General features: G+C 45.5%; 3 protein-coding genes and 1 long non-coding RNA gene across 6 annotated transcripts in view; all 4 read left to right on the forward strand.

Moving 5' to 3' along the window:
* The window catches only part of LOC144679398 (interferon-induced, double-stranded RNA-activated protein kinase-like), a 28015-nt gene extending 19347 nt beyond the window's left edge, over positions 1 to 8668 (forward strand). The window contains exons 9-10 of the mRNA XM_078539756.1: positions 1140 to 1202; positions 7185 to 8668. Coding sequence (XP_078395882.1) covers positions 1140 to 1202; positions 7185 to 7292 — 171 coding nt within the window. The 3' untranslated portion in view covers positions 7293 to 8668. The remainder of the gene's footprint in view (positions 1 to 1139; positions 1203 to 7184) is intronic.
* The window catches only part of LOC144679930 (uncharacterized), an 871259-nt gene extending 859862 nt beyond the window's left edge, over positions 1 to 11397 (forward strand). Inside the window, exon 2 of the long non-coding RNA XR_013576448.1 lies at positions 9784 to 11397. This is a non-coding gene — a long non-coding RNA (uncharacterized LOC144679930). The remainder of the gene's footprint in view (positions 1 to 9783) is intronic.
* LOC144679366 (histone H2B 7-like) lies at positions 6216 to 6772 on the forward strand. Its single transcript, XM_078539735.1, has one exon. It carries the CDS (start codon positions 6275 to 6277, stop codon positions 6647 to 6649), a length of 375 nt encoding a protein of 124 aa, XP_078395861.1. The 5' UTR covers positions 6216 to 6274; the 3' UTR covers positions 6650 to 6772.
* Positions 11398 to 13996: 2599 nt separating the features above from the next.
* elp6 (elongator acetyltransferase complex subunit 6) overlaps positions 13997 to 20941 on the forward strand; it is a 42136-nt gene continuing 35191 nt past the window's right edge. For 2 of the 3 annotated variants that reach the window (XM_078540918.1, XM_078540916.1), the window contains exon 1: positions 13997 to 14132. In XM_078540918.1, the coding sequence (XP_078397044.1) occupies positions 14079 to 14132 (54 nt within the window). In that variant the 5' untranslated portion in view covers positions 13997 to 14078. The remainder of the gene's footprint in view (positions 14133 to 20941) is intronic. The other variant, XM_078540917.1, reaches the window with a different exon arrangement.

Raw genomic sequence — 20941 nt, forward strand, 5'->3', positions numbered from 1 at the left:
ATGAATTGTAGGAATACTGTTCTCAGGCCTTTAAAGGTGGCTCAAAGGTGGGTTAAGCTTCCCGATGAACAATGTTGGGAAGCCCTTTTGCATGCATTAGCATATCAAGCATGCTCATTAAAAGGCCACTTTTCCAGAATTAAGCTCTGCCTCCAAATTAAGTTCCCTGCTAGCGAGAAATTAGAACATTCACTTTCAGGACTGCGTATAAGTAGTGTGCACCTTGCAAGATAGACTTCTTCCATGATTAACAGTGAGTTACCACTGTACTTTCTTCTTTGGGGAGTGTCTGTAAATGCCAGCCTTTGCTTGAGACCAGGTGACAGCAGTGCAAGTTGTAAGACCAAGGAAGGGAGGAAGTGTTAGTGGGGAAAGGTGGAGTGGTGGCCAGGCAAAGGTGGAAGGGCTAGTCCAGGCTGTCTGGGTGCCATTTAAATATGGTGCCCAGACCATCGACCCCATGAGGTAATGGCAACTTCCTGCCCGCCCCCCGCCACAAGGTTTACCGTGCTACTGCGAACAATAAACAACAGTGAATCCGCCTTCGTAAAACCTCTGGACGTTTTTGTTCAGTGGACCAAAAATGGATTACAGGCGTGCACCATTTCAAGACTTCATCCTGGGGAAAAGCAAGTGTGACAAAGACCTCTCAAACTCTTAAGACCCGTGTGCATGCCACCATTTATGATCATAATCTTTCCTTGAGTGTGTGTGTATCTGTACGAGTGTGCAAGTGGGTGCGATTCCATATATATTCAGGTATTGAATATTAAGCATTTATCTTTCTTTAAAACTCGCGAGAAAACCTGCCATTTGTCTGACAGTTACAGTACTCAGCAGAGTTAAAACACTTTTCTTTTTAAAACATGCTCTCTTCTGTCAGTCGAGAGGTGGAAAAGAGGAACCAAGCCTAACATCTCTCTCCTGTCCATAACAGTGTGGATTCTCTGTCAGTTAACGATTGGCACAGATTGAGTGTGGGTGCTATTCTGCGGAACTGGACTGTTTCTTAGTGTTTTGAACACAAGATATCAAGATTAAAATTATGTCACCGAGAAATAATGGATTTGTTTCCCTTGAGAATCATGACAAATGTTTAACTCATATCATGCCAAAAATAAATACTTTCTTTTCAACAGATATGGGCTGAAGTGAAAGTTTGTGATTTTCCCATAGAATTTACAAGGAAGTTTCCCAAAGAGGTAAGATTATCGAAATGTAATTCTGAATTTGCTGAATTGAGATCTGCCTTTCATGTGATTATTATTGATACTTCTGGTTATAATTTTAGAATGGTTTATGGCTTTGAAATGATTGTACTTGCTTTCAGACTGCACCCAGGATGTATGTCACTTCTGTATTGAACACCCTCTGTTGTGGCTGTGGAGGCCAATTCGTGAATAGGAGTCCCTTCCTTAGCTGGCACAGATGAAGTCAGAAGTAGCCACTAATACGTCCTAATATATTTTTGGGTAAATACACCACCTGGAGGGGTAATAATAGTCCAAACTACCTCCATTTTCTATGCTGTAATGGATTTGGAGGTGACACCAAAATTGGTACAACATTTTTTTATTTTAAACACAAGCGAGTTTTAATGCATTTCAATATTTAAGCAGTATTTTACAGTCTTACCATTCTTCCACACCCAAGAACATAATAGATACAGGAGGAGGCCATTCGGCCCTTCAAACCTACACCACCATTCAATAAGATTCAATCAGATGGCTGATCTTATACCTCAACTGCAACATACCACACTATCCCATATCCCTCAACCCCCTTAGCATCCAAAAATCTCTCTCTCTGGTGCTTTTGAACTCTTTCTTGGACACAGCACATGTGCAAGATCAGTGGGATCCTGGCTCAACATCCCAAGCACCTAATTGATATATAGGTACCAATATTGCATATCCTTAAACATTCATTAAGACAGGCACTTATCAATGTGTTTTGGTTGAGAGAACTGCTTGCTGGTGTGGAGTTCTAAAGTGACTGCTGGTATTTGGTACAAGTTAATTAAAAATAGTAAAAGAGTAGAAGTGGCATACAGCGTCAACTAACACAGAAATTACAAAATTGTTTCACACATAAGTTATACAAAGTGGATGTAAAATGAATGCATAAAGACAATCAGTGTGTTAAAGCTGAGGTAGGAAGATACACTTACAAAATACTGCATGCCATATTTGATTGAGTAACAGTCAAAATGACTACATATCTATAAAAAACTGATTGCAGAACTTAATTTAAACAAAGGATACGTAGGACTGTTATATAATTTAACAGAAAATTATTGCTTTTCTTTTAAAGCACTACAAGTTAAAAACTGCTCTAATTTAGGACCGAAGGCTGAATGTTTAACACTTCAAGGCTGTTTCCTTTACACAATAGGCCTTTCTAACTTCCCTCTGAGTCATAGGTATCAAGTACCACTGATATGTTTAATTTCTGTGGAGTAAGCAAATATGAGAAGCAAAGAGGGATTATGATAAAAGACTGACAGTTAACATAAAAGGAAATCCTAAAGTATTCTATAAACACATCAATAGTAAAAAGGTAGTAAAAGGAGGAGTAGGGCCGATTAGGGACTAAAAAACGGATTTACACATAGAGGCAAGAGGCATGGCTGAGGTGTTAAATGAATACTTTGCATCTGTCTTTACCGATGAGGTAGATGTTGCCCAGGCCATGGTGACAGAGGAGGAAACTCAGTCACTAGAAGGGTTTAAAATTGATAAGGAGGAGATATTGGGATAAGCTGTCGGTACTTAAAGTTGATAAGGCACCGGGACCCGATGAGATGCATCCAAGAACACTGAAGGGAGTGAGGGTGGAAATTGCAGAGGCACTGGCAATAATCTTTCAATGTTCCCTGGTGTCAGGAAGTGATATTAATGTATATAATGATATTGGAATTTTTTTAAAATAGAGGTTTAGTCTGTGTGTGTGTTAATTGAATTAAAACCAGCTAGTCTGGGTGCTTTGATGTAAATAGTAGGTAGAGGGGACATTTGTATTTTGTTGAATAGAGTATTCAAGAGTGGGGGTGAAATCTTGCACCTAGCTGGGAGACACCAAGCAATGTTTATATTACTAATTAAATTGGTGCTGTGAAAGGGGTTTTATTCTTAGAAGAGGTGGTGGAGTTCAAAGGGCCTGGTGATACAATGAGAATTTGCATTCAAGGGGAAGCCTAGGTATAACAGAAGGAGTTTGTGTGTGCAGGTCAGAGACTTGTAAGATCTAAGCATATAAGCCCTACAACTATCTGCAAAGGAACCTCATCTGGCTGAGTCTATTGGTTATTGATGCCTTCGTGGAGATTAATTTGGGAGTTTGTTAAAACTTATGATAGTAGTAATTTGTAGCCATGTGTTTAATTTGTTGTAAATTAATAAATGTTTCATTAGTATGATATAAAAACCTCTCGAGAACTGGTGGTCTTATTCCTGAATTTAGAGCTGCAACTCAAAACATACCAATTGAAAATATAGGTTATGACAATGGTTTAAAATTTCCCTCTGGGATTTTAAATAACTCAGCCTTATAACATCTGGATTCGGGGGAAGTGCCAGAGGACTGGAGAATTGCAAACATTATGCCCTTGTTCAAAAAAGGTTGTAAAGATTGGCCCTGCAATTACAGACCAGTCAGTTTAACTTTGGTGGTAGGGAAACTTCTAGAAACAATTATTCGGGATAGAATTAATAGTCACATGGAAAAAATTGGATTGATTCAGAAGAGTCAGCATGAATTTGTTAAAGAAAAATCGTGTCTATCTAATTTGCTGGAGTTTTTGAAGAGGTAACAGAGATGGTTGATGAGGGCAAGGCTGTCGATGTGATGTATATGGACTTCCAAAAGGCGTTCAATACAGTGTCACACAACAGACTTGTGAGGAAAGTTAGAGGTCATAGAATAAAAGGGACAGTAGCAACATGGGTACAAAATTGGCTGAGGGATAGGAAACAGAGAGTAATGGTTAATGGGTATTTTTCGGGCTGGAAGGAGGTTTGTAGTGGAGTTCCCCAGGGGCCGGTATTGGGACCCTTGCTCTTCCTGATACATATAAATAATCTAGATCTTGGTATACAGGCGACAATTTCAAAGTTTGTGGACAACACCAAACTTGGGAGAGTTGTAAACTGTGAGGAGGACAGTGTAAAACTTTAAAAGTACTTTGACATATTGGTGGAGTGGGCAGATAGGCGGCAAATGAAGTTCAATGCGGAGAAGTGTGAGGTGATACACTTTTATACAAAGAACATGGGGAGACACTATAAAATAAAGGATACTATTCTAAAGGGTGTGCAGGAGCAGAGAGACCTGGGTGTATATCTACATAAGTCTTTAAAGGTGGCAGAACAGGTAGAGAGAGCTGTTTCTAAAGCATATAGTATTCTAGGCTTCATTAATAGGGGCATAGAGTACAAGAGCAAGGAGGTTATGATGAACTTATATAGATCACTGGTTAGACTTGTGTACAGTTCTGGGCAGCACACTACAGGAAGGATGTGAACGCATTGGAGCGAGTGCAGAAGTGGTTTACAAGATTGGTTCCACGGATGAGACACTTCAGTTATGAGGGAAGACTGGAGAAGTTGGGGCTGTTTTCCTTGGAGAGGAGAAGGCTGAGAGGAGGCTTGATAGAAGCTTTCAAAATAATGAGGGGACTGGACAGAGTAGATAGGGAGAAACTGCTCCCGCTTGTGAATGGATTGAGAACCAGAGGGCACAGTTATAAAGTGTTTTGCAAAAGAAACAAATGTGAGGGGAGAAAAAACTTTTCACACAGCAAGTAGTTAGGGTTTGGAATGCACTGCCTGGAAGTGTGGTGGAGGTAGGTTCAATTGAGGCATTCAAGAGGGCATTGGATAATCATCTAAATAGAAACAATGTGCATAGTTACAGGGAAAAGGCAGGAGATTGGTACTAAGTTAAAATGCTCGGAGAGCCAGTGCAGATATAATGGGCCGAATGGCCTCCTTCTACACTGTAACAATTTGTGATGATGGTCCCAAACCCGGACTGCTCAACCTTGATGGCTTTTGCAGCATTTTCTCTGTAATTAAACCATAAAAATATAGCTTTAATGGTTTGAGGCCATGTGGTGTTTCTCATTTGTCAAGTGAGGATACAACAATAAACAAGCGCCAGTCACATGATCCTAATGTCCTACATTGATTACAATTAAGCAGAATATTAATTGATTAAGATACACAAAACGAAACTATGAACTAATTGCAACTAATTATTAAACCTAAACTTCTCTACAAGACCCTCTGGTTCTAGACTCCTCAGCCAGGGAAAACATCCTCCAAGCAAGTACCCTGTCGAGCCCCTTAAGAATTCTATATATTTCAATGAAAGCATCTTTCATTCTTTTAAATTCGAGTGAATATAGGTGTAATCTACCCAACCCCTCCTCATAGGACAATTCCATCATTTCAAGAATTACTCAAGTGAACCTTTGTTGCACTCCCATCAAGGTGAGTATATGTTTCGCTAGGTAAGGAAACCAACACTGTGCCCCAGGTATGGTCTCACCAAAGCCCCATCTAACTGGAATAATTCCTCTTTACTGTTATACTCCAATCCCTTTGTAATATAGGTCAACATACCATTTGCTCTACCTAATTGCTTACTGTACCTGCATTTTTTTTTCCCTTTATTCTTTCATGTGATGTGGGCATCACTGGCAAGGCTAGCATTTGTTGCCCATCCCTAATTGCCCATGAACTAAGTGGCTTGTTATGCCATTTCAGAGGCCAGTTAAGAGTCAATCACATTGCTATGTGTTTGGAGTCACGTGCAGGCCAAACCAGGTAAGGTGGTAGATTTCCATCCCTAAAGGACAGTATTGAACCAGATGGGTTTATACAATAATCGATGATAGTTTCATGATCACCATTACTGAGACTAGCTTTCAATTCCAGATTTTTCATTAATTGAATTTAAATTCCACCAGCTGCTGTGATGGAATTTGAACCCGTGTCCCTCTGGGTCTAGTGGCATTACCGCTCTCACCTGCATGTTAACTTTCTGTAATTTTGTGTACAAGGACACACAGGTCCCCCTCAATACAAACATCTCCTAGTCTCTCACCATTCAAAAGATATTCTCCTTTTCCTTCCAATTCCTCATGTTAAATTCCATCTGCCATATTCTTGCCTCGTTGCACCCTCCTTACAGCTAGCTTTGTATTGTTAACCAACTTTGTATCATTAGCAAATATTACAATGAGTCCCCTCATTTCTGTCTGAAACTGAAGATGGTTGATGAGAAGAAGCCAGCAACCAAGAAGGGAGCCAAGAAAGCTTTAAAGAAACCGTCAGTAAAGGGCAGCAAGAAGCGGCGAAGGTCGAGGAAGGAGAGTTACTCCATCTACATCTACAAAGTGATGAAGCGGGTTCACCCCGACACCGGCATCTCCTCTAAGGCCATGAGCATCATGAACTCGTTCGTGAACGATATTTTCGAGTGCATCGCGGGTGAGGCTTCCCGCCTGGCCCATTACAACAAGCGCAGCACCATAAGCTCCTGGGAGATCCAGACCACTGTGCGCCTGCTGCTGCCCAGGGAACTGGCTAAGCACGCCGTATCGGAAGGGACAAAGTCGGTGACCAAGTACACCAGCTCCAAGTAAAACTCCACAATGGACTGAAAAACGAATCCAATTGATTAATATAGATTGTAAACAGCTGAGGCCCAAGAACTGATTCCTGCATTACCCCACTAGTTACAGCTTGATGACTCAAAAATGACCTATCACTATCATAGGCCTTCTTCACAAGGCTGTCGCATTTCACAGTGCAACAAGGTCCAGCAAACATTCATAAATTAGTATACTTTACATTTCAGCAGGATATGCAGCACAGTCAGTTAGGTTGTGCACTTGGCATATTAATGTACCAGTTGTAATTTAGACATTAAGCACATAATACACCCATATTATCCTGTGCTTTATTCAGCCCACTCTTTACACTGCTGAGTTATGTGATACCAGTTAGGTTGCCAGAAAAGATACCACAATTGGCTTCAGCACTCCAAGGTAACAAAATTGCCCAGGTTCTGCTCTTAATTATCCACTGAGTAGGAGCATTGGTTTTCAAACATTGTGCTACTTCACATATTGACATGCTATAGTTTAACCTGTATAAGCTTGTTTTGATATTTTGCAGACCGAACAGTTAAACATCATGCTGAATGCTGACCCAACCAAAAGGCCTGATGCTCTTGAAGTTCAGAATTTAATTCGGAATCTGTCAACAACGGTATTTCCTGAGTGAACTTGGATTGCTTCTTGCTAAAGGTAGAACTCTTGCTGTTTAGCTTCAAACCAGAAAACACCTTACACTTGTAAAAGAAATGATGTATAAATTTAAGAAGCATCTAGTACTTCCATATTCACAGCCTGTGTCAAGGAACTTACTTGCTTCTACTTTACCCACATTTCTCAAATATCATAGAACTCTATGATTACCTGAAGAGATTTTCTTTCAATAGTTCAGTTTCCAAGGTTACTTTGTCAATAACTTCCAAACTCACAATCTTTACCATCTGCTGTGCTACACCTTCAAGAGGGGTGGTTATGTTTCTAATGTGCATCACGCACTGTAATTTTTAAGAGCAGGCAAGTCCTAGTTACTGCATCGCTACAAGCTGACATACTCCAACAGTTCCACCGATCAAATATGGATATTGACCATACAACCTGCTTGGCTGGGGAGATGGTCTATTGGCCAGGCATCAACGACAATGTTGCAACTGTTGTTTAGACATGTCAAGCTCATCAGCCAAGTCAATGTCAGAAAACTTTTGTTCTTCATGAGAGTCCTGCACTCCCATAGATGGAGACTGCCATTGATCTATTCCACATTAATGGCAGTGAGTACCTCATTGTCACTGATTACTTTTCTAAGTACCTGATCATTTAACAGCTACATGACACGTTGGGTTCTGTGGTGGTGAACTGTCCCGTCCAGAAGACAGGAAGGAAAATACATATCTATGTCAACCTAGCTATTTTATAAAATAATTACTTTACTTTAAAAATGGAGAAAGGTTTTGCCCTCACATGCCTGACTAGCCATGACTCATACCAGAGGAATTTCTAACCTTCAGAAATCAGCAGGGACCTCATTATCTTTAAAAAGGCACTAATGCCCCTTGTGACTGCAGAAAATCAAATTCCAAAGAACTGCACCAACATCCTTTGTGTTTCTAAGGCACAGCTGTGGCCAATGGAGACAGTATGTCTAGGAGGACAAAAAGGACCCTGACTCCTCTATTAAACCTCTCAAGATTCTAGACCTGGAAAAATACATCCTTTGTCCAACACCCAGAAGAAGTAGTGAGAGGTATGTCACATGACTTTTCCCAAGCTGCTGGAACTTGTAATATTGCCCTGTGGAACTGAGCCCAGGCAGTCTGCCATTTTACCAGCTAACAGGTAGCAGCAGAAAGAGCTCTGTCCAGGTACATTGCCTGGCCCTCATCTACACTGTGAACTACTAGAAAATCAGAACTCCTGTATCTGAGCCTAAAAGACTCATTCATCTCTACATGTCTTTTTCCAGTGGGGAGGTCATCGTTTCTGGGAAGACGGATCAGCCTGCAACAGTTTTGGCCTGGTAACCTCTGAAGGAATGCACCATTGGACATTTGATTTTGGACTCTGGACACACGCGAAACCATAATTCTTATTTTTATCATGGTCTTGCCCGGTACTCCTTTCTTTCTCTTATCCCTCTTTTATTGTGAGTGCAAAAAGGGGCCAATGTCACGAATTCCCTTCCCACGTGTGTGTGTTAAATAAACCAACCCTCTTAGTTTACCATATCGCGAGTTTGCTGTGGGGTTATTACTCGAGGATTGGATCACTCCAAACCAAAGGGTGGGGAAACATACACCACCACTTATGCAGCGGGGAGATCAAAATTCAAAAACACCTTTCTGTTTACAGACGGTTGGTGAGAGGAAAATCAGGTTTGCTTAAATTAATCCTCTTCCTGTCAGTAACAGAACACTTTCAGTGCAATCTTCAGTCTATTTGGGGAACTGTGATAACTGGATCCCAAGCCAGATGGTGAAGCATGAAACTAGACACCCCCTTGAACCACTGCAGTCCATGTGGTGTAGGTACACTCACAGTGCTGTTAGGAAGGGAGTTCCAGGATTTTGACCCAGCGACAGTGAAAGAACGACGATATAATTCTGTGAACAATTTTGGTCCCCTTATCTAAGGAAAGATATACTGGCACTGGAGGCAGTATAGAGAAGTTTCACTAGGTTGATCCCGGGTATGGAGGGATTTTCTTAAGAGGAGAGGTTGAGTAGATTGGGCCTGTACTCATTGGGGTTTAGAAGAATGAGAGGCGACCTTATTGAAACATAAGATTCTTAGGGGGCATGACATGGTAGATGCTGAGAGGTTGTTTCCCCTTGTGGGAGAGTCTAGGGCTAGAGGGCATAATCTCAGAGGGCATAATCTCAGAGCAAGGGGGCATCCATTTAAAACAGAGATGAGAAGGAATTTCTTCTCTCAGAGGGTAGTCAATCTGTGGAATTCTTTACCGCAGAGGGCAGTAGAGGTTGGGTCATTAAGTATATTCAAGGCTGAGATAGACAGATTTTTAATCAGTAAGGGAATCAAGGGTTATGGGGAAAAGGCAGAAAAGTGGAGTTGAGGATTATCAGATCAGCCATGATCTCATTGAATGGCGGTGCAGACTCGATGGGCTGAATGGCCTACTTCTGCTCCTATGTCTTATGGTCTAGGTCAGGATTGTGTGTGTCATGGAGGGGAGCTTGCAGGTTGTGGTGTTCCCATGCATCTGCTGCTCTTCTCCTTCTAGGTGGTAGAGGTTGTGGGTTTGGAAGGTGCTGTCAAAGCCTTGGTGAGTTGCTGCAGTGCATCTTGTAGATGGTACAGACTGTTGCCACTGGTGGTGGAGAGAGTAGATATTGGAGGTTGTGGATGGGATGCCAATCAAATGGGCTACTTTGTCCTGGATGATGTCAAGCTTCTTGAGTGTTGATGGGCTGCATTCATCCAGGCAAGTGGAGAGTATTCCATCACACTCCTGAATTTGGCCTTGGAGTTGATGGACATACTTTGGGGAGTTAGGAGGTGAGTTACTCGCCACAGAATTCCCAGGCTCTGATCTGCTCTTATTGCAAAAGTATTTAGATGGCTGGCCTGGTTCAGTTTCTGGTCAATGGTAAGCCCCCAGTTGATAGGGTTTCAGCGATGGTGATGCCATTGAATGTCAAGGGGAGATGGTTGGATTCTCTCTTGTTGAAGATTGTCATTGCCTGGCACTTGTGTGGCACGAATGTTACTTGTCACTTATCAGCCCAAGCCTGAATGTTGTCCAGATCTTGCTGCATATGGACACGGACTGCTTCAGTATCTGAGGAGTCGTGAATTGTGATGAACATTGTGGAATCATCAGCGAACATTCCTATTTCTGACTTTATGATGGAGGGAAGTTCATTGATAAGGTCAGAAGTGGGGATGTTCGCTGATGATTGCACAATGTTCAGCACCATTCGCGACTCCTCCGGTATTGAAGCAGTCCATGTCCAAATGCAGCAAGACCTGGACAATATCCAGGCTTGGGCTGACAAGTGGCAAGTAACATTCGCGCCACACAAGTGTCAGGCAATGACCATCTCCAACAAGAGAGAATCCAACCATCGCCCCTTGATGTTCAATGGCAATACCATCACTGAATACCCCACTATCAACATCCTGGGGGTTACCATTGACAAGAAACTGGACTAGCCATATAAATACTGTGGCTACAAGAGCAGGTCATAAGCTAGGAATCGTGCGACGAGTAACTTACCTCCTGACTCCCCAAAGTCTGTCCACCATCTACAAGGCACAAGTCAGGAATGTGATGGAATACTCCCCACTTGCCTGGATGAGTGCAGCTCCTACAACACTGAAGAAGCTGGACACCGTCCAGGACAAAGCAGTCCGCTTGATTGGCACCACATCCACAAACATTCACTCCCTCTACCACCAATGCACAGTAGCAGCAGTGTGTACCATTTATAAGATGCACTGCAAGAATTCACCAAAGCTCCTTGGACAGCACCTTCCAAACCCACGACCACTACCACCTAGAAGGACAAGGGCAGCAGATAGATGGGGACACCACAACCTGGAAGTTCCCCTCCAAGTCACTCACCATCCTGACTTGGAAATATATCACCGTTCCTTCACTGTCGCTGGGTCAAAATCCTGGAACTCCCTTCCTAACAGCACTGTGGGTGTACCTACACCACATGGACTGCAGCTCACCACCACCTTCTCAAAGGCAACTAGGGATGGGCAATAAATGCTTGCCCAGCCAGCGAAGCCTGCATCCCGTGAATGAATTTTTAAAAAAATTTGAGGAGGATATGTTTTTATTTGGTAAAAAGGGGATGTTGTGGTATATCTTTAAAAGGTGTGGTTATATTTCTAATGCACAGCAGTGTAAGGTTGTAACTCAATGCGTGACTTCTATATGTTAAAAATCTGAAGAAGGTACCTGTATAATGAAGAACTGTGTGTACATGTAGAACCATCCTTGAATAAAGGTCCACATTACTGTGTCACTAATCCTGTTTTGAGTGGTCTTGTGCCTAGTCATAGCTATCACAGAAGTTAAGAGAACACAACACCATCAAGAAGGACAAGGGGAGCAGACACCTGTAGGTCCCCTTTCAAGCCACATGCCAACCTGAATTGGAACTATATCACCATTTCTTCATCGTCACTAGGTCGAAAGCCTGGACAGTACGGTCGATGTACCTACACCAGATGAACTGCAGTGGTTCAAGAAAGAGGCTCAAAACACCTTCTGAAGAGCAATTAGGGATGGGCAACAAATGCTGGTCTAGTCAGCAACACACATCCCAGGAATCAATAAGTAGAAATGGAAATGGTAAAAACAGTATATTATTACATTTGAATTTACAGCAATCAGGAATGCTTGTTCCTCATTCGCTTTAGACAATGAAGTATTTTACTGAATTCCTTATCGTATTATTAATTATTAATTAATAATAACAGAACTAAGTAGAAATAGGAAAGGGGTGAAATATAAGCTGGTTTAATAAGGGGGGGGGTGGGGGGGGCGGGTGGAAGGAGGGATCACAGTCTCAGGATGTGGAGCAGGCCATTTAGGACTGAGATGAGGAATAATTTCTTCATTCATAGTGTGATGAACCTATGGAATTCTCTACCACAGAAGGTTATGGAGGTCAAGTCACTCAGTATTTTTAAGAAGAAAATAGGTATATTTCTAGACTCTAAATGCATCAAGAGGTTTGGGGAGAGAGCGGGAGTATGGTTAAGATAGAGGATCAGCCATGATCATATTGAATGCTGGAGCAGGCTCAAAGGGCCGAATGACCTACTCCTGCTCCTATTTTCTATGCTAAGGAGTAAGGGTAACACAAATGGCCAGAGAGTAATCACAGTTGTAGAATATGCAGAAAATGGCTTAAAATAAAATTAGGGAAGTTTTTAATAAAGCCAAATAAAATTGTTTGTACAGCAATGTGCACAGCATTCAAACCATAACTCACTCACTTTTCCAGAACTGCTTCAATTCAGGGTTGTGGGGAGTTGGAACCTATCCTGACAGGCAATGGGTGCTAGGCAGGGTACACCCAGGACAGGATGCCAGTCCATCACAGGGCACACACAGAGGGGGACAATTTACTGTAGCCAATCCACCTAACCAGCATGTCATTGGACAGTGGGAGAAAACTGGATCACTTGGTGGAAGCCCAAGCAGACACAATGAGAATGTACAAACTCCACACAGACAGACACCTGAGGTCAGGATTGAACCCAGGTTCCTGGAGCTGTGGGGCAGCAGTGCTAACCACTGTGCCATGTGCTGCCCCCACCCAAACCATAACTGAAAGCAATAATTCATAGTGAGGAACTAGATGTAGCAGTGATAATTGAAACATGGCTGCATGAAGAATGGGACTGGCTGTTAAGTATTGCAGGATATAACATATTTGGACAGGATAGGGAAGGAAGACAGTGAAGATGGAGAGTAGCTCTTTTGTTTAGAGGCAATATATTCATGCTTTCAGTGCCTCTAGATTTGACTATTCCAGTGCACTCCTGGCAAGTCACCCACATTCTACCTTCCATAAACTTGAGGTCATCCAAAACTATGCTGCCTGTCTTAACTCACACCAAGATCAGTTCTGACTGAGTTGCTAAACATAGAAATATCAGAATTACTAGACTATAATCCATACATATATCTTCTACCATGCTGGTAGTCATATGACACAGTGAAAACGGAGCTGTTAAATATGGCAATCAATCCCTACCAATTAGTCTACAAAAGATATGAAGTTAGGAAATCCCACCAATGTGGAACATTATGTGTTCCCTGTGCATGGGGAATGAGTGATTTCTTTCTCATTGGGTGGAGGATGAGTTACTGAGTACAGAGAAGAGGAACAGACCTGAAATTGTTCTTGTGGGCAGGAAGAGGGGTGGGGAATAAGCTTCAGGGGCAGGAGATGTGTAGAATTTATCAGGGAAAAATCTGGAATGCATTGTATTAGAGTGTGGTGGAGGCAGGGTCAGCTGAGGCTTTCTGATGGGAATTGGTTCACCATCTGAAAAGGAAAAATTTGCAGAGCTCTGGGGAAAAGGCAGGGGCACTGGTGAATTGCTCTTTCAGACAGCCAGAACAGACACGACAAACCGAATGGCCTCTTTCTGTGCCGTAACCATTCTGTGGGTCTCGTAGCGACATGGCGGAAGCTAGATTAATATTGGAGATAGAGTAGACTGGATTTCGTTGTTTTCACTCATATTCCACTCTCTCGCTCACTCGCCAGCAAGCAGAGCCGTGATCTAGGGGAAGCAAGCTTGACGGTGACATCATCACGCATAGAGACGCACGCGCGATTACGCCCGACGCACACCTTTACGTCACCGGCTGGGCTGGCGCGTGCACGGCAATTGGCCGGAGTCACGTTTGGCAGTGGGTATGTTGTCTGTCCGGCCGCGGCTCGGCAATTGATCCTCTGCTTTAGAGATGTTTCCAGAGCTGAACAACATTCTCAATTCAACTCCTGAAACTTGTGAGCAGGTAAAGCTGTCGTTGGTGGTTCAAGACTTCTTGCGGAATGTGCTGCGGGTGCAAGGCTTCCTGTGGGGCTCTGCAGGGAGGGGGCTCGGGGCCGGGCGGGTTCGCCGCGGGGTGGGGGGGTGGGGGGAGGGGAGGACAGGGGATGGGGGGGGCCGGAGGAGGAGGAGAGGGGATGGGGGGGGGGCGGAGGAGGAGGAGGAGGAGAGGGGATGGGATGGGATGGGGGGGGGGGGCCGGAGGAGGCGGAGAGGGGATGGGATGCGGGGGGGGGGGGGGCGGAGGCGGAGAGGGGATGGGATGCGGGGGGGGGGGGGGGCGGAGGCGGAGAGGGGATGGGGGGGCGGGGGATTAGGGGGGGGCGGGGGGCGGAGGAGGAGAGGGGATGGGGGGGCGGGGGATTGGGGGGGGTGGGGGATTGGGGGGGCGGGGGATTGGGGGGGCGGGGGATTGGGGGGGGCGCGGAGGAGGAGAGGGGATGGGGGAGCGGGGGATTGGGGGGGGCGGAGGAGGAGAGGGGATGGGGGGGCGGGGGAGGGGTGGGGGGGCTGGATGCGGAGGGGGGGTGGGGGGGTAGGAGGGGGGGTGGGGGGGTAGGAGGGGGGCGGGTAGGAGGGGGGGAGAGGGGGGAGGGGGGTAGGAGGAGAGGGGGGAGGGGAGGGGGGAGAGGAGGGGGGGAGAGGGGAGGAGGAGGGGGGTGGGCTCGCCGCGGGGGAGGGGATGGGGGGCCCGCGGGTGAGGGGGTGGGCTTGCTGTGGGGGAGGGAGGAGAGGGGTGGGGCTTGTCATGGGGGAGGGAGTGGGTTGGCGGGGGAGGGGCCCTGCCGCGGGGGCGGAGGGGGCCCCGCTGCTGGGGGAGGGGGCCCCGCTGCTGGGGGAGGGGGCCCCGCTGCTGGGGGAGGGGGCCCCGCTGCTGGGGGAGGGGGCCCCGCTGCTGGGGGAGGGGGCCCCGCTGCTGGGGGAGGGGGCCCCGCTGCTGGGGGAGGGGGCCCCGCTGCTGGGGGAGGGGGCCCCGCTGCTGGGGGAGGGGGCCCCGCTGCTGGGGGAGGGGGCCCCGCTGCTGGGGGAGGGGGCCCCGCTGCTGGGGGAGGGGGCCCCGCTGCTGGGGGAGGGGGCCCCGCTGCTGGGGGAGGGGGCCCCGCTGCTGGGGGAGGGGGGCCCCGCTGCTGGGGGAGGGGGCCCCGCTGCTGGGGGAGGGGGCCCCGCTGCTGGGGGAGGGGGGCCCGCTGCTGGGGGAGGGGGGCCCGCTGCTGGGGGAGGGGGGCCCGCTGCTGGGGGAGGGGGGCCCGCTGCTGGGGGAGGGGGGCCCGCTGCTGGGGGAGGGGGGCCCGCTGCTGGGGGAGGGGGGCCCGTTGCTGGGGGAGGGGGGCCCGCTGTGAGTGGGGCACTGGTGGAATTGAGAAGGGTGCACTTAAATGGTGTCTCAACTCTTCCTCTGATTTGGCATGTTGCTCCTCTAATATACGGACATATGGAGCCGAAGTAGGCTATGTGGCCTGCTTTGCCATTTGTTAAGATCATGACTGTTCTGATTGTAGGCTCTACTTTCCTGTCCAGCTCCCTATACTCTTTGATTCAAAGTCAATCTATCTATCATAGTCTTAAAAGTATTCATTGACCCTGCCTGCACTGCTCTTTGGGAAAGAGAATTCCACAGATTAATGACCCTCTGAGAGAAAAAAAATTCACCTCATCCCTGCCTTAAATGGAAAATCCTTTATTTTTAAACTGTATTCCCCTAGTTTTCATCTCTCCTGCAAGGGGAAATATCTTTTCAGCATCCACCCTGTCAGTTCCCCTCAGGATCTTATAAGTTTCAATAAGACTACCTCATTCTTTTGATCTCCAGAGAATATAGGACCAACTTGCTCAACCTCATGAGACAATCCCCCTCATTCCAGGAATCAGTCGAGTGCTCCTTCCCTGAGCTGCATCTAATGCAATTATGTCCTTTCTCAAGTAAGGAGGCCAAAACGGTACACTACTCCAGGTGTAGTTTCACCAATGCCGTTACAATTGTACCAAAACTTCTCTACTTTTATATTTCATTCCCTTTGCAATAAATGACTACGATACATAGAACCATAGAAAAGTTACAGCACAGAAGGAGGCCATTTGGTCCATCTTGTCCATGCCAGCCCGAGAACACCCAGGTGCCCTTTCTAATCCCACCTTCCTGCACCCTGCCCATAGCCCCTGCAGCTTACAGCACTTAAGGTGAATACATTTCTGAAAAGAGTCATAATGGAGTCAAAATGTTGACTCTATTTCCCTCTCCACCGATGTTGCCAGACCTGCTGAGTTTTTCCAGCATTTTCTGATTTTTGCTGTACAACATTCCGTTTGGCATCCTAACCACTAGCTGTATCTGCATACACACTTTTTGAAATTCATGTACCAGGACACCCAGATCCCTCTGTACTGCAGAATTTTGCAATCTTTCTCCATTTAAATAATATACCACTTTTATGTTCTTCCTGCCAAATTGTACTCCATCTGCTAAATGGTGGTGGGTAAATCCTGAGAGACAGGATAAGCTGTCACTTAGAAAGGGAGGGATTGCTCAGGGGATAGTTTTTTTAGGGCAAGATCATGTCTTGCTAATAATAGAATATTTTGAGGAAGTAACAAGGAGAATTGATGAGAGTAGTGCAGTGGATGTTGTCTACATGGATTTCACCAATGCATTTGACAAGATCCCACATGGCAAACTGGTCAGGAAAGTGAGATCTCATGTGGTATAGGGAAAGGTGGCAGGTTGGATCCAATATGGCTCAGTGACAGGATGGATGTTTTTGCGAATAGAAAATGGTTTCCAGTGGTGTTCCACAGGGCGCAGTGTTGGCTCCCTTGCTGGTTGTTGTATATATTAACGATTTAGACTTAACTGTGGGAGGCATGATTGGAAAATTTGCAGATGGCACAAAAATTGGCCATATAGTTAATAGTGAAGAGGATAATATCAATGGTTTGGTTGAGTGGGCGGAGAAGCGGCAAATGGAGTTCAATCTGGAAAAGTGAGGGGTAGTGCTTTTGGGGAGGGCAAACAAAGCAAGGGAATACTCAATAAATGGGAGGATATCGAGAGAGGTTGAGGAAGTGAGAGACCTTGGAGTGCATGTCCACAGGTCCTTGAAGATGGCAGGACAGGTGGTCAAGAAAGCATATGGAATACTTCCTTTTTTGAACAAGGTATTGAATACAAAAGCAGGATGTAATGATGGAACTGTATAAACGCTGGTTAGGCCACAGATGGAATTTTGTGTACTGTTCTGGTCACCACATAACAGGAAGGACAAAATTGCTCTGGAGAGAGTGCAGAGGAGATTTACAAGCATGTTGCCAGGGCTTGGAAATTACAGCTGAGGAGAGATTAGATCAGCTAGGGTTGATTTCCTTAGAAGAGAGGAGGCTAAGGAGTGACCTAATCGAGGTGTACAAAATTATGAGGGGCCTAGACAGGGTAGACAGGCAAGATCTGTTTCCCCGAGTTGAGGGGTCATAGAATTAATACAATTGGTAGAAGGATTAGAAGGGACACGAGGAGAATCTTTTTCATGCAGAGGTTGGTGGGCGTTTGGAATTCACTGCCTGAGATGGTGGTTGAGACTGGAACGCTCAACTCATTTTAAAGCTACCTGGATCTGCATCTGAAGTGCTGTAACCTACAAGGCTATGGACCAGGTTCTGGAAAGTGGGATTAAAATGAGTGGCAAGTTTCTTTTTTCTTTTTTTGGCCGGCGCAGACACAATGGGCTGAATGGCTTCTTTCTACACCGTAACTTTTCTGTGGTTCAATTTTGTGTGGCAACGTATCAAATACCTTTTGGAAATCCAAGTACACCATATGCACAGGGTTCCCCGTTATTCAAGTTACTTGTTACTTCATCAAAGTAACCTCAAAGACAGTGCAACATGACATCCCTTTCACAAAATCATGTTGACTCTCTTAATTGCATTAATATTTTCTAAGTGCCCCTTACTAACCTCCTTACTAGAATCTAGCATCTTCCCTATGAAGATGTTCGGCTAACTGGCTTGCAGTTTCCTGCCCTCTGTCTCCCTTTTATCTTGAATAGAGGAGTTACATTTGCTATTTTCTAATCTGGGACTTTTCCAGGATCTAGGGAAGTTTGGGAAATTAAAACCAATGCATCTACTACTGCTACAACCACTTCTTTTGGGACCCTATGATGAAGTCCATCAGGTCCTGGGGACTTTGCTGTAGCTGATATATGATGTGGGAGCTGGCAGATCCCATTGTGAGCCGCACTGACCACATCTGCAGCAAGTGTCGGTTGCTGGAGGAACTCCGGCTCAGAATTGATGAGCTGGAGTCCGAGCTCCGGATGCTGCGGCACATCCGGGAGGGGGAGAGTTACCTGGACGCTTTGTATCAGGAGGCGGTCACACCTGGTAGATTAAGTACCTCAAGTCCGGTCAGTGGTCAGGGTTAGCAGGGTGTGACTACAAGTGAGGCAGATAGAGGGATCCTATGTTCAGGAATAGAGGAGCCTCAGCTCTTGACCTTGTCCAACAGGTACGAGGTACTTGCTCCCTGTGTGGATGAGGAAGAGGGCTGTAGGGAGGATGAGCCAGCTGACCACGGCACCGTGGCACAGGAGGCCATTCAAGAGGGGGGAGCAAAAAGACAAGTGGTAGTTGTAGGGGATTCTATAATTATGGGAATTGATAGCTTCCTTTGTAAGCAGGATCGAGAGTCCCACATGGTATGTTGCCTGCCCGGTGCCAGGGTGAGGGACATCTCTGACCGGCTTGAAAGGATATTGGAGAGGGAGGGGGAGGATCCAGTTGTTGTGGTCCACGTCGGGACAAATAACATAGGTAAGACTAGGAAAGAGGACCTGTTTGGGGATTATCAGAAACTAGAAACTAAATTAAAGAACAGGTCCTCAAGGGTTATAATCTCCGGATTACTACCCAAGCCACGTGCAAATTGGCATAGGGACACAAGAATAAGGGAAGTAAACACGTGGCTAAATGAGTGGTGCGGGAAAGAGGGGTTCAATTTCGTGGGGCACTGGCATCAGTATTGGAACAGGAGGGATCTGTACCATTGGGACGGTCTCCACCTGAACCGATCTGGGACCAATGTTCTAGCAAAAAGGGTAAATAGGGTGGTCAACAGGACTTTAGTCAAGGAAAGCATAAAAGCTAAAGAGAAAGCATACAATGTGGCGACGAGCAGTGGGAAACCAGGGGATTGGGAAGCCTACTAAGACCAACAGAGGACAACTAAAAAAGAAATAAGGAGGGAGAAGATTAAATATGAGGGTAAACTAGCCAGTAATATAAAAGAAGATTGCAAGAGTTTTTTTAGATATATAAAGGGTAAGAGAGAGGGAAAAGTGGACATTGGGCTGTTGGAAAATGACGCTGGAGTAGTAGTGGGGAACAAAGAAATGGCGGAGGAACTGAATAGGTACTTTGCGTCAGTCTTCACAGTGGAAGACACGAGTGACATCCCCAAAGTTCAAGAGAGTCGGGGGGCAGAGGTGAGTATGGTGGCCATTACCAAGGAGAAAGTGCTAGGAAAACTGAAAGGTCTGAAGGTGGATAAATCACCTGGACCAGATGGATTACACCCCAGAGTTCTGAAGGAGATAGCTGAAGAGATAGTGGAGGCGTTAGTGGTGATCTTTCAGGAATCACTGGAGTCAGGGAGGGTCCCAGAGGACTGGAAAATCGCTAATGTAACCCCCCTGTTTAAGAAGGAAGTGAGGCAAAAGACGGGAAATTACAGGCCGATTAGCCTGACCTTGGTCGTTGGTAAGATTTTAGAGTCCATTATTAAGGATAAGATTTCAGAATACTTGGAAGTGCATGGTAAAATAGTGCAAAGTCAGCATCAAGGGGAGGTCATGCCTGACAAATCTGTTAGAATTCTTTGAGGAGGTAATGAGTAGGTTAGACAAAGGAGAGCCAATGGATGTTATCTACTTGGACTTCCAGAAGGCCTTTGACAAGGTGCTGCACAGGAGGCTGCTTAGTAAGATAAGAGCCCATGGTGTTAGAGGCAAGGTACTAGCATGGATAGAAGATTGGCTGTCTGGCAGGAGGCAGAGAGTGGGGATAAGGGGGTCCTTCTCAGGATGGCGGCCGGTGACTAGTGGAGTTCCGCAAGGGTCAGTGTTGGGACCACAACTTTTCACTTTATACGTTAATGATCTAGATGAAGGAGCTGAGGGCATCCTGGCTAAGTTTGCAGATGATACAGGTTGCAGATCTCAATACCCTTTCCCTGGTGATTGTAATTGTTTTTTGTTTGCTGCTGCCTTTGTCCCTTGATTTACAAGTACAGTATTTCTGAGATGCTATTTGTGTCTTCTGCAATGAAGACAGGCACAGAATATCTATTCAACCCTTCTGCCATTTTCTCATTTCCCATTAATAATTCCCCAGACACACACTCCAGAGTACCAACACTCACTTTACTTGCTCTCTTGCTTTTTAGATGTCTGTAGAAACCCTTGCTATTTGTTTTTGCATTTCTAGCTAGCTTTTTCTCATACTGTACTTTCTCCCTCATTAAGTTTTTGAGTAATTCTTTGCTGGTTTTTAAATTTGTCTTACCTTCTGACCTGCCGCTAAGCTTTGCAGAGTTGTATGCTTTTTCTTTCTATGTGATACTATCTTTAACTCTCTGCTTCTTCCTCGAACAGAGGCCCGAACAATCCCCATCCACCACTACTCTCCTCCGTCTGGCTGACCTTGTTCTCTCACTGAACAATTTCTCCTTAAACTCCTCTCACTTCCTCCAAATAAAAGCTGTGGCTATGGGTACCCGCATGG

This window comes from Cetorhinus maximus, chromosome 4 (genome assembly GCF_964194155.1).
Source record: "Cetorhinus maximus chromosome 4, sCetMax3.hap1.1, whole genome shotgun sequence".
In the NCBI taxonomy this organism is placed as follows: Eukaryota; Metazoa; Chordata; class Chondrichthyes; order Lamniformes; family Cetorhinidae; genus Cetorhinus; species Cetorhinus maximus.

What these genes read in the sequence shown, in the direction of transcription:
- LOC144679366 (XM_078539735.1), top strand. Translation starts at nt 6,275, where the DNA reads ATGGTTGATGAGAAGAAGCCAGCAACCAAGAAGGGAGCCAAGAAAGCT.